The following is a 13,696-nucleotide window of genomic DNA, read 5'->3' as shown; positions in this document are numbered from 1 at the left end:
GTTAAATTGTTTTGAGACTACAATTCCACAGAGCCAGGTATAGTCAAACAATTCCCCAGCAAAATGACACCCAGTTTGAGTCAGTTACTGACTGGTAATGGCGTCCGTGATGTAGGCTTAATATTATAAAGCACGTTTTACACTACAGCAGAATGCAGTATAAACCACAACAGAATACGTATTATGGAGAGACTTTAGACCATGATAAAAAATACCACAAGACTCTTTAAACCATATCAGTTTACACCGCCAACAAAAACACTCAGAGAACAAACTCACAATAATGAAACAAAGACATTATCATCCCAAACAAACACACTGTTGCCAACAAAAACATTGTTTACACTATCCTCCAAACCTCAACCAAGTCAGGCGTTTCAACGCCTGGCAACATTATTTCCTCTTTTATTTATCTCGTATGCTTATTTATAAGTCTTTTCGACCAAATACATTTTGTTTTGCTGATGACTGCAGGAATTATATATATATATATATATATATATATATATATATATATATATATATATATATATATATATATATATATATATATATATAATATCAATATTTTTGAATACTCATATCGCATTCCTTAGACATTTAGTATCCGCGTAGTGGTAATATTAGTTCTAGAAGTACAGTAGTGGGCACTGCCATACACACGGTTAGACTCCCATTATAGTTTTATATATATATATATATATATATATATATATATATATATATATATATATATATATATATATATATATATATATATATATATATATATGTATGTATACATATATACGCTATATATGTTAGGGTGGTCCATATTTATAGTGATTAAAATGAATGTTGTGTGAGCCAGACAAGTACAAGGTGCTCTCGCTCCACTTTATGTACAGTACCTGAAGCAAATTTCAAGAGCTTTTGATACTCTTTAATCCCATCGAAGTTCTAGCGAAATGGCCGATTTTCTTTGAAAATTACTGGATATATAAAACTAATTGTGTATTAAGTTGTTTTACCTTACCCAATTCCCGTTTTTTCCCCGCAGGTAGTTTTGTTAACTTGGATAATTGTATATGACAACACAAGAATCACTCATCCTTCTGGCACATTGGGTTGCCTGACCCAGGCATCGCATGTGCCTGGTTGTCTTCCAGAGCCGAAGTGCTCAGGACTTATGACTTTCATCACTCTGTCATGAAAAAAGAGAGAAATGCTGCAACTCCTGAAGCAATGTTGGCGATCTGAGTGTAGGCTAACATCTCTGGCTTACATCAAAGACAAACTCTTGAAGGTTGTCCATGAATAAGAGCTCGGGATAAGCCATCATCGAGACAGACTATGAAACCTGTCGTACTCGGGAGGCGATGTTTAGCTACCAGTTCGAGGATCTCCTCGATGTGGCTCACAAGAATGTAATGATGATCAAGTTAAATAAGGAGGGTAAGACCGTCTTGCTGAACCAGAGGGAAAATCGAACATCTTCCGTGGTCGGAGAAAGTGAGGAAAAACAAGAGGAAGCCGGAAAAAAAAATTATGATGTAACGGCAGACTTCTGAAAAGGAGAATAAGTTCTTAGAAGTCACTGATTCCTTACAATTGATATCATCTTCCTCCTCAGATACGGACGCAGAAGACAGCCAAGATCAGTTTACGCTCAAGATGGCAATTTGCGTTCAAGATGGCAGACACCGAAAAAAAAAGATTTCAGGTGTTCTGTTTATCCAAGAAGTGGCTGCAACAGTGGATCTAGTCAAGATCTGCGACTGGGCCACCATGAGAGCCCCAGCAGGAACAAGGGGGCAGAACCTGAAGGACATGACTCTTGCATTGTTACTTTTAATTGGAGGATCCTCATGGATCATACATGGTGGTGTTGAACACCACTGCCCCAACACTGATTTGTCAGAGGAAGCTTACAAGGCAATACAAGCCGCCCTCAAGCAGGAGAGTATCTGGAGAGATGTAGTTCTCTCTAATGTCTTCTGGAAGAAGACTGGACAGTTCGGAGGCTCCAGTATCCTCTTTGTGAGGTTCAAAAAAAAGTGAAGAATCATTCATTCCTCCCGCTGGAAGACAACTGACGATGAGGATCTCGTGGTAGAGTCTTCTGGTCCTTTGGCAGGACTCAGAAAAGGCACTGAAAGACCTAAAGGTGACTGTCCCTGGCTCACCCCAGGGACGATTACAAGGAACTTCTGGAAGAGAAATATTCAAACTGCTAGTTGGTTCATCAGTGTTCTCAATCTCATCAGGTCAAATCTCTTGGTTGTGTCGTTACATCTTCTAGGGGAAGTTTCCAGAGGGAGAAGTGAAGATCAGGGCGCCTAGAGCCTCGGAAGTCTGATGGATGGCAAAGGCCATTTATGTTTTGAAGATCTTCAGGGAGCAGTCCTCAGTCACTGTTCATGGAGTGGGTGGCACTGTGGGAGGTGCGGAATCTCGGCTTCCTTTCTTTCCTATACAAATGGTAATAACATCAAGAAACGTTTGCATCATATGGTCCTCCAAGTGGCACCTGTGGTATTCATCCCAGGAACTGGTTGGTCTTGCTTTCTTCGGTGACCGAAGTAGAGGGAAAAATAGAGTCGAAGAGACTGAAGGAGCTGGTAACAGAAGATTCTCCTCTCAAAAATCACTTAAAGACTTCGTGATAGCCAAGACCCCGGAAAAATCTCTCAATTCTCCGGAATGAGTGCTTCCTAGCCAGGCTGCCTTCCTCATTAGGCTGCTTTTCTCGCCAGGCTGCCTTTCTTCTTGGAATGAAGAAGAAACCCACCAGCGTTTCACAGCTCTAGTCCCTTCGATGAAAGGTTGTGAAAGAGAGCGAGGATGAGACCCAGAAGCAGTACCTCGTGAGAGCTGTGGTTCACTGCAGGAAGGACACGACTTTCATGTCAAAAACTGTTACTCATGACCGGAAAATATTTTGGGGGGCAATACCAATATTAAGTTAGGGAGCTGAAGCTTTTGGGCCACCCTTGCATATATGTATATATATATATATATATATATATATAAATATATATATATATATATATATATATATATATATATATATATATATATATGTATGTATGTATATTTACATATATTACAGTATTATATTATATTTATAAAGGAACTCTCAGATTTTTCTTCCATCTCGTTTTGATGCTCTTTTGCTGTGAATGGCTCGATGACAAGTCCTCCTGTTTTTGTTTTGTATTTTGCGAAATGTGTATTGATGTGATGCATGCTGTGTAATGTGTGTACCTCACAGACTGTTTTCTAATGTCTCCCCTCGAGTAACGACCATGCACACCAATGCAGTATCTATCAGAATGGTAGATGTGTTGTTCCTCACGACGCCTCGCAGAACACTCTCAGGATGGAGGAACCGATTCGAGCCTTTCTCCAGCAGTGATGTGCACCCTTGTGGGTAGTTAGTAGGTGCTGTGTAGTAGCAAGTCGTGGTAGTAGCTATTATTAGACTGCTGTGGCCTGCAGTCTCACTTAGCAAGTGTCTAGAGGTGACCGTGGTGTGCTCTGGCTTCAAATCTCCTCTCCCTCTCCCACTCACTCACCGCACACAAACCTTCCCTTCCCCACCATCACCTTCGTAATATATCTCTCTTTCTCCGCATGAGCCGTAAAGGCGCTTACTAGAGGCTTGGTAGTAACAATGTAGTCCCTACGTGTTCTCCCTTATAGTGCGATACTCATGTTTCATGTTCTTCCGGTACAGTGTTCTCCGTGTTCAGCTTGTGTAGGTCCCCCTCACCACCAGCATCCCTCCACTGCTTGTCCCCTTGGCAGTCTTGCTTCACTCACCATCTCTCCAACATCACCTAGCTTACTCTTGTAGTTTTAGGACCTGGTACCCCCTTCAATCTCTTTCTCTGAGATCACCTTTTTAGCTGATAAAAGCACTTTCAATGCTTTGACAAGAGTATAATATACTTATACAAATAAATTTTACGTTCTGTCTTATATCCGTCTTAAAGGTCATGTGTTTATGCTTATATACTGAAGATAAAGTATTTGAATAATGTGATCCTTTGAGGTACTAAGAGATTTGAGTTTGTTTCTGACCTGAGTTCCTGGACCCACAGCCGCGTACCATCTATGCGTCTGGGCACTGATGGGCAGCTGAGTGAGTTCATAGAGGGTCTGGGACCTGGGCAGTTGGTGGGGCGGCAAGTGCTAGCGGCGCCGGCGCTAGGCGACATCCAGTTGTCTATGTGCGAGCGCAAGAACAAGCTGGAGGTGGAGGTGATTCGTGCCAGGGGCCTCCAGTGCAAGACGGGGTCTCGAGTCCTACCCGGTCAGTACTAACATTGCTGCCTCCTTCACTGCTGCCTCACTACCACTTTCACTACTCTCACCATCACAACTATCACCTCATTATCACTGCTGGTCAATACCATCACAGTTACCCTTCTATCATTACCAGTGTCACCACCACATCTCTCACCGCAATGTTTTCTTATTTTACAACCCCCACACACATTATCTTCTGCACTAGCTTCTCCTCCAGCAGCAACAGCAGATCCCTCAGCATCTCCAGGCACTTCCCCAATCCTTCTGCACTAGCATCTCGTCAATTATAACAGCACTTCCTTCAGCAGTACCTGGTACTTCCCTTCCTCCTGCACCAACACCTCCACCGTCAGTAGTAGCAGCACTTCCTTAGTGGTAGCTGGTAGTCTTCCTCCTAGTCCAGCGGCTGCGCCGTCAGTAGTAAAGGCAGCAACACCTCGGAGCGTGGGTTCCACAGGTAGTATTAACCTTGTAAAGACTCTTGGACTTATTTTTGAAACGTCCTCACCTGAGCACACAGGTCAATTGACAAATGCCTCAGTGTTTCCATTCTTTGTTTTTCAATAATTATTTAGTATTGTAATTTACTGCACTAATAATAATAGATAGTAATAATAATAATATTATTACTGTTTCACTACTACGTACATAATATTCCTTCACGGAACAAGATTTTTTATACATGTACTTGGTAAATTACCAAGTATACCAAGTATGCAGATACATGACACAGTATTCTGCGTTCCCTGTTATACACTATATATATATATATATATATATATATATATATATATATATATATATATATATATATATATATATATATATATATATATATATATATATATATAATATATATATATATATATATATATATATATATATAATATATATATAATATATATATAATATATATATATATATATATATATATATATATATATATATATAATATATATATATATATATATATATATATAATATATATATATAATATATATATATATATATATATATATATGTATATATATATATATATATATATATATATATATATATATATATATATATATATATATATATATATATATATATATATATATATATATATATATACTGTATAAAACACTGCTTTGTCAGTGTTCCGGCACGCTCTTGGGCACTGCTCGTTTTATAATTTATATATAAAAACCTTGATTTTTGTATTTCAGATGTAATTTTCGCTCTCTATTATAATTATTGTTAATTTAGAATTTATTTTTTGGCTCGCTATTTTTTATGTACAAATATTTATATGTACTTGTGAACTAGCCAGATACGAGGCGGATGAGACAAAGTTGTGGCGTCCTAGACGCCCTCCCTCCAGTGTCCTATGAACGTAACACAAGAGGCAGTGTTTCTACAACAAAGACTATGTAAGCCAGGAAACCCATGACGAGGTCTGCCTGGGATTACCCTGGGTCCCACTAAATCACCTTGGATCCCATTACAACACCCTGGGTTCTCTTGTTGAAGGACTGAAGACAATGCCATTCCTTTCATCAGACTTGATTTACCTCCTCGATTAACTAGTGGGGGATTTTTGTGAGCAAACCTCATGTAATAAGATTAGAGCAAAAAGGCACAGTACTGTGACTTGTAAATGGTCCAAGCCGGACCGAAACGTCGTAATAAGCTTCCCTCTCCTTTGTGCAGGTTATTTGTGTAATGTAATAAGATTCTCCTACTCTTATTGTCATAGTCACATCCGTCAAGGATCCTGATTTGCTTTTCCAGAAGGTATTTTCAAGATTTTTTTTTTTGGGGGGGATTTTTCTTGACTACTCGTCTTAAAAAAATCTCCAGAAGGCACTTCAAGGACCAAATGTTTTTATTTTGTATTTTTTCTTGAAGACACGTGTATTATGCAGTGTGCTGCATATATAATGTCATTTTCCGGGTATTATTCTGAAACCGGACACGTATTATTAATATTTGGGTTTGATCCAGGATCTCCTCCCAGATCCCTGTCACCACTAGAATCTCTACTGCTTACAGACATCTTAGAAATTAATAGCAGAAAACACTTGCCTATTACAGTATAAATTACTAATATAATAAATCGGACAGCAAAGCACATAGGTACATTAAATTATTGTTATATTCACAGAGAATTATTACTAAATAACTCCCCAAATCACTAAATATGCACAAACAAAAATCAGGCAGAAAAATAATTGTATTACACCTGAAAAAAATTACTATTTATATAAATCCTTCCTTTCAATATTCTCCAGGATTCAAATGTGAATTATCATTCTAAATTTGATAATTCTCCCGGACAGGCCCCCATTTTACGACTTTTTGACAGTATAACTTAAATGAAAGTCCTGGCCCCTTAAGGGTATATGACCTGACAAGTCTAGGGGTATTTAAATTAGGAAAAAACAACCACTCCAGGACCAGCATATGTGGAAGAACACAAAAACTTACCTATACAAAAATATATAAATAATAACGTATATACAACTTACTCTACTACAACCATCACCACCACACTCCAGTTCACATTATCTCACTAACACACTGCTACTAGTGAGTAAACACTAATAAACTTTATAAACGGGGAGGCTCCATGACACCCCCCTCCTTCTGCCGGACTGTCTACCAGCAGGTAAAACACTACAAGTACTCCCCAAAAACTTAAACAGGCCTCTGCATACAAGGGCCTTGCAGGTAAACATGAGAGACTTAAACACTATTAAAATAACCTATAGTATACACAAAAAAAAACTCACCAAACCACCTACTCACACCAATTCCCAAACCATGACGACACCCTGTCACCACCCTTCTTGTACTAACTCCACAAACAACCACTCCTGCTCCTGCCTGCCTGGCCAGGAACAATACCCGGAAAATGACATATATGGGGAGTTTTTTATATAATAATTTTAAATGCAGCACACTGCACAACAACGTTTAACTTCTCTTTTATACAGAAGGCATTTCAACGGCTTACTCTTTTCTCGAGACGCGCACGCGCGAGCGTGTGTCTATGTGTGTGTGTGTGTGTGTGAGACAGACGACGGTACATCTTACTTCTGACTCCACACTCGTTTTTTTTTTCAATAAAAAAGTTTTTTTTTTTTTTTTTTTTTTTTTTTAAGAGGAAATTGGACACAAATGCATTAACTTAGGGCACCTTTTTCTTTGAAGACCTTTCCGTCCAAGGATCTTGAAGTGATCAAGATTCAATGACCAAAACGTCTTCAACAAAGGTGTCCTGAAGATCCATTTGGCTCAAGATATCGGCAATTGTTTGTCACTTTACTATAGTGGTGATTCGTGAAGTTGACGGCCTCGTGTCTGCCTCTCTCCCTCACTAATATAACTCAAGCCTCTTACAAGCGAGGGGGGGGGGAGCGCACTCAATTAACGGTAATGAAGACCATTTGATCCGAGGAATTAGATCCACCTTTCCCTTCCCTGGGTCACGCTTGATTGCCTCCCATTTCCCACAAGCTCTGTGACCTTTCAGGCTCACCAATTCCCTATTTATATATTAACAATACCCCATTCCCCTCAGCCACCCATTCCAGAGTGATTACAAATTTATCAATAGCTTATATGCTATTGGTCAGTAGCAAAAATTTCCTAAAATTTGATGCTTATAATAATGAATTTGGCACACATATATTTTTTTATTCACGTGTTTCTCTTTTTATTTGTTTGGTGTTACACTCCTAAGATCAAAATGAATTCTTAAATAGTTACTTTCACCTGCTTCCACAATTTTAATAAATCCCACAAAAAAAAATCCAAAAGAGTAAATATTTATTATCCTATATATATATATATATATATATATATATATATATATATATATATATATATATATATATATATATATATATATATATATATATATTTGTAGAGTTGGGTATGGCACTTGGCACTATAGTGTCAGATGTGATATAATGGTTTAGATAACGGACAAGTGTTGGCACTCTCAAGTAAGAGGTCGTGACTGTCTCTTGTGTTTACAGCTCCCTACGTGAAGGTGTACCTGGTAGCAGGGAAGAAGTGTGTGGCCAAGGCTAAGACAGCCACAGCTAGACGAACCCTCGACCCCCTTTACCAGCAGCAACTTATCTTCCACGAGAGGTACCAGGGGTGTGTCCTCCAGGTCAGTCTCTCTCTCTCTCCTCTTTATTTCCTGATTGCGTATGTCCAGTCAAAATCTGTAGCTATATATATGTGTGTGTGTGTGTGTGTGTGTATGTGTGTGTGTGTGTGTATGTGTGTGTGTGTGTGTGAGCGTGTGTGTGTGTGTGTGTGTGTGTGTGTGTGTGTGTGTGTGTGTGTGTTTGTGTGTCGTTGTGTTTGTGTGTGTGTGTGTGTGTGTGAGCGTGTGTGTGTGTGTGTGTGTGTGTGTGTGTGTGTGTGTGTGTGTGTGTGTGTGTGTGTGTGTGTGTGTGTGGTGCCGAATAGATAAAACTGGTCAATTAGCAAGAACTCATTTAAAATTAAGTCCTTTCTAAAATTTTCTCTTATATGTTTAAAGATATATATTTTTTCATTTATGTTAATGTAAAAATTAACAGTTTTGTACCAAAATAACCTTAGAAAATTACCTAACCTTATTATAACAAGCGAAATTTAATTTAGCCTAATCCAACTAAATATATTTTAGATAAGTTTACAACAATGTAATAATAAACAAAGACAATGAAATATATTTTTTTCGTTACGTTCAGAATGAATTTTGCGAAATTATTGCATACAAAAATTTTCGCTTGCCTTATTCGGCAAGAAGAGCGTTGTTATTTAAGCCAAAATCGCAAGTTTTACCAATTCGGTTTGACATTATATATATAACTAGCCTAGTTATTTTACATTATATATTTGTGATCATTTCAACATTATGTTAAAATATTTTGAGATATAATTTTGATGCTTATTACTGAAAAAAATAACATTAAAAATTTTTAATGATGCATACTCAGAAATTCTGAATATTTATACTTTTTATGTGAATATAAAAATAGGCTTTCTGAAAGAATTGTATCAATTTTGGTTGATTCTGTAACTTGTGAACAGCGAGTTGAAAATTAAATGACAAAATGCAACTAATGTAACATTCTCATTGTGGCAAGGTTCACATAAAGCTGCAGTGAGAATACCCTGTATATAACCCTTTTGGAAGTTACTGTCACTGTGTCTGTGGTTTCTGGTAGCTAGGTTGAGTTGATAGGTTTGCGTATGTTAACGGTAAATTTGAGTCCCAGACTCAGTGTGTTTCTCATAGTCAGTTAAGGTACGTGACGATAGGTTGTTCATCAGGGATTCCCGTCATATTTCCTTCCATCGACTGTTTGTGCAGAGGTTTGTACTGAAGTTTACGATTGAATTTGACCTTCTGTTGGAGGTTGGCTGTGGTGACTGTGCTGAGAATTGGCCCTCATATTTCTTGCAGCCTCAAAGGTTTCCTTAGCGATGTTAGAAAGTTCTTCAGCGCATTCAGTTAAGTAAGCTTGGGTACCTGGAGAGAAAAGGTGTTTGGAGTTGGAGAGTTGCGCAGGAGTAGACTTAGGGATCACCTTCTCGGCCAAGCAGTCTTGTAGGAAGTTGTGACTGTTGGGATAGCTGTGAGCACGAAGAAGGATGTCCATATAACGTCTCCATTAAATGTCCATTATGTTGCTGTGTCCGACAGTTTGTAATAATGTTGGTAGAATTACCGACAATATGTAAAGTAAAAGGACAGAAGTGCAACAATAAAAATGTCACATTACTGGCACTTTTGTCTTTTTACTTTATATATTGTCGGTAATTCTACCAACATTATTACGAGCAGCGAGTTGTGGACAATATTTCCATAGATTATTTACTTTAGTCCTTGTAATGTCTTCTTTTATGTTAATGCATCAGAATGCAGTGAACACTTGTCAGTGAGAGGTTAACACTTGTCAGTGAGAGGTCAACACTTGTCAGTGAGAGGTCAACACTTGTCAGTGAGAGGTCAACACTTGTCAGTGAGAGGTCAACACTTGTCAGTGAGAGGTCAACACTTGTCAGTGAGAGGTCAACACTCGTCAGTGAGAGGTCAACACTTGTCAGTGAGAGGTCAACACTTGTCAGTGAGAGGTCAACACTTGTCAGTGAGAGGTCAACACTTGTCAGTGAGAGGTCAACACTTGTCAGTGAGAGGTCAACACTTGTCAGTGAGAGGTCAACACTTGTCAGTGAGAGGTCAACACTTGTCAGTGAGAGGTCAACACTTGTCAGTGAGAGGTCAACACTTGTCAGTGAGAAGTTAATACCCCCACGTGGGACTCGAACCTATGTGCAGTTTCTTTGTTGTACAAACGTTTCACCTGTGCAGCAGGCTTCTTCAGTCTGACACAGGCAATTCAAACACTGGACACAGTAGAAGTAGAGAGGTGATTTTGGGGTGATCAGTCCATTAACCTAGATAGAAAGTGTTCAGATACTTAGTCTTAAGACGAAGCTCGAGAAATGTATATCATTTGTAAAATGAAACTGTATTTCGACTTCCCATTGAGACCCTCTTCAGTCAATGAGGATTTTAGTTGGAAGTTGAAGCATACAGACTGTGTCTCTCTCTCTCTCTCTCTCTCTCTCTCTCTCTCCCCTTCAACTGCTAACTAGTTACTTCTGCTTCCTTTTTTCTGAGATAAGATAAGATAAGATTTCGTTCGGATTTTTAACCCCGGAGGGTTAGCCACCCAGGATAACCGAAGAAAGTCAGTGCGTCATCGAGGACTGTCTAACTTATTTCCATTGTGGTCCTCGATCTTGTCCCCCAGGATGCGACCCACACCAGTCGACTAACACCCAGGTACCTATTTGCTGCTAGGTGAACAGGACAACAGGTGTAAGGAAACGTGTCGAAATGTTTCCACCCGCCGGGAATCGAACCCGGGCCCTCCGTGTGTGAAGCGGGAGCTTTAGCCACCAGGCCACAATTTCTGTATATGAAAAGGGAAGGAGGTCTGCTGGAAAATAGGATGTGATCAGGTTTGATCCAGGGAAGGAGATGGCAGCGTCACTGCTTTAGATCAAGAGCCTTTTACAGTCATCAAGGCTCTCCACCCGTGAAGGGTGATAGTCACACTAATGTCTTACGTTAGTGACTCACTGTTTGTAAGACTCGTTGTTTGTAGCACTCATTGTTTGTGTAATACTCATTCTTTGTGTATAAGATTCATTGTTTGTAAGACTCATTGTAAGAACCATTGTTTGAAAGAACCATTGTTTGTGAGACTCATTGTTTGTAAGACTCATTGTTTGTAAGACTCATTGTTTGCATGTAAGAATCATTGTAAGACTCATTGTTTGCATGTAAGAATCATTGTAAGACTCATTGTTTGCATGTAAGAATCATTGTAAGAATCATTGTAAAACTCGTTGTTTGTGTGTAAGAGTCATTGTTCGTGTGTAGGACTGACTGTCGACGTGTTGCAGGTGACGGTGTGGGGAGACTACGGCAGGATGGAGGGTCGCAAGGTCTTCATGGGTCTGGCCCAGATCATGCTGGATGACCTTGACCTCACCAACATCGTCATCGGCTGGTACAAACTCTTCGGCACTTCTTCCCTCGTCTCCCTCCCTGCCCTCACCCGCCGGGGATCAATGGCCAGCCTCGACAGCTTCGGGTAAAAGGGGGAGGGGTGGGAAGAACGGAATCTTCCCCCCACACATTCCCTCCCTTTTTTTAACCCCCCACCCACCCACACCACCTCCCCCTCCACAAATCTCGCCCCTTAACGGAGGCAAGCGCCTATGGGATCAAGCACGTCTGTGCCTGCCTCACCAGCCCTTCGTCTATAATGCAGAACGTTCAACGACATTTGCAGTGTTGCTAAACAAGCAGTGTGTGAGACTTTACGTTGGGTGGTCTCTGTTTTTTTTTTCCGTCTCTGTTTTCCAGACTGGATCTGACACTTGACTGCTTGTGTTGCAAAAAAATTTTTTTTTTGCAGTATTGCATTAAAAAAAATAATGAGGCTCAAAAGACATCATGGAGTTGCCTGAGTAAGGACGCTGGTGGACGTCCTGAGTAAGGACGCTGTTGGACGTCCTGACCCGCGGTGATTGTGACACTTGTGTATCCCGCAAGTTCTCTTCCCCCCTCCCCCTCGTCCCTCCCAGTTCCCTGCAGGTGCGGCAGCTGTTCCAGGGGTCCAGGAGGCGGGCCCCGGCGGGCACACGGGTACCAACAGGCCGTCGGGGCCACACCACCCATTCTGGGGCCCACCAGCCTGCGGCAGGCGGCCAGGGCTGCAACCACCAGCCTGCGGCAGGCGGCCAGGGCCGCACCACCAGCCTGCATGCAGCAGGCGGCCAGGGCCGCGAGAATATCCTGCGGCAGGTCTGCACACCCATCACTCAAGAGTGCACCTCACACTTCCGAAGTTCCCATCAAAGTGGACTCTCTCCACTTGATTGCCTTGAGAGCAGTTTTTTTGTACATGCCGCAGTATCAGAACATATTCCACTTCTCCGGTCTGCCCTGCCTCGCTTTAGAAGGCAGGAAGACCAGTGTCACAGTGCTTTGTGATTTTGACTAAGTGCTTTAAATAATATTACAGAATAGTTTTAATCATGTGTGGACGTTTGCTCCATAGTTTGCCTAACCTTTCTAGTTTCCAATACTAAGATGGCCTCTTGTAGTCCAACACTGTGGCTCATAAATCTCCCCTCCCTCCCTCCCTCCCTCCCCATAATCAACCCCCTCCCATTCTCTCTGTCTCTCCCTCCCTCCCCACCCCTCCACCACAACTCGACATTTCCTCCCTCCTCACCCCCTCTGCCCCCCCTCTCCTCCCTGGCCCCTTTCTACCTTTTTGCTTGGTATTGTCTACACCCTATCTACTCACCGATACTCACTAAACAAGTACCTCCTCTCCCTCCGTTCTCGTAGCCTGTACACCCACATCAGTGGTCTATACGACACAAGGCGCTGTCTCCCGTAGCGCGGACCCACAACATGCCCGCTAGTGGACACTCAGCGTACATCCTTGGTCATGAATACAATTTTCTCTCTTCCCCTTCCTGGTGTTTCCTTATCCTCAACTTCTCATCTCTTTATTTTTTACTGTTTTTTTTAAATCCCACCCGAGAAATGCTAATTATGATGAGTTGGTTTATATATATATATATATATATATATATATATATATATATATATATATATATATATATATATATATATATATATATATATATATATATATATATACATTTTTTCTTTCATTATTCAATAGAGCTACATAATATATAAATATATATATATATTTTTTCGTCAAACTGCTCGTTATTAAAAATATAAATCTAGTTCAGGCCTTTGACAGTTCAAATGTACCTACTTCTCGTCGATAAATGATACTGCTGTATC

The 13,696-nt window shown here is 40.2% G+C and overlaps 1 protein-coding gene across 1 annotated transcript in view; it reads left to right on the top strand.

Moving 5' to 3' along the window:
• LOC128690554 (uncharacterized) overlaps nucleotides 1-13,352 on the top strand; it is a 331,846-nt gene extending 318,494 nt beyond the window's left edge. The window contains exons 34-36 of the mRNA XM_070089803.1: nucleotides 4,071-4,297; nucleotides 8,322-8,461; nucleotides 11,764-13,352. Coding sequence (XP_069945904.1) covers nucleotides 4,071-4,297; nucleotides 8,322-8,461; nucleotides 11,764-11,958 — 562 coding nt within the window. The 3' untranslated portion in view covers nucleotides 11,959-13,352. The remainder of the gene's footprint in view (nucleotides 1-4,070; nucleotides 4,298-8,321; nucleotides 8,462-11,763) is intronic.
• Nucleotides 13,353-13,696: the final 344 nt, after the last annotated feature.

Source organism: Cherax quadricarinatus, chromosome 29 (genome assembly GCF_038502225.1).
Source record: "Cherax quadricarinatus isolate ZL_2023a chromosome 29, ASM3850222v1, whole genome shotgun sequence".
NCBI classification, from domain to species: Eukaryota; Metazoa; Arthropoda; class Malacostraca; order Decapoda; family Parastacidae; genus Cherax; species Cherax quadricarinatus.
This window is presented reverse-complemented; position numbering and strand designations above follow the sequence as displayed.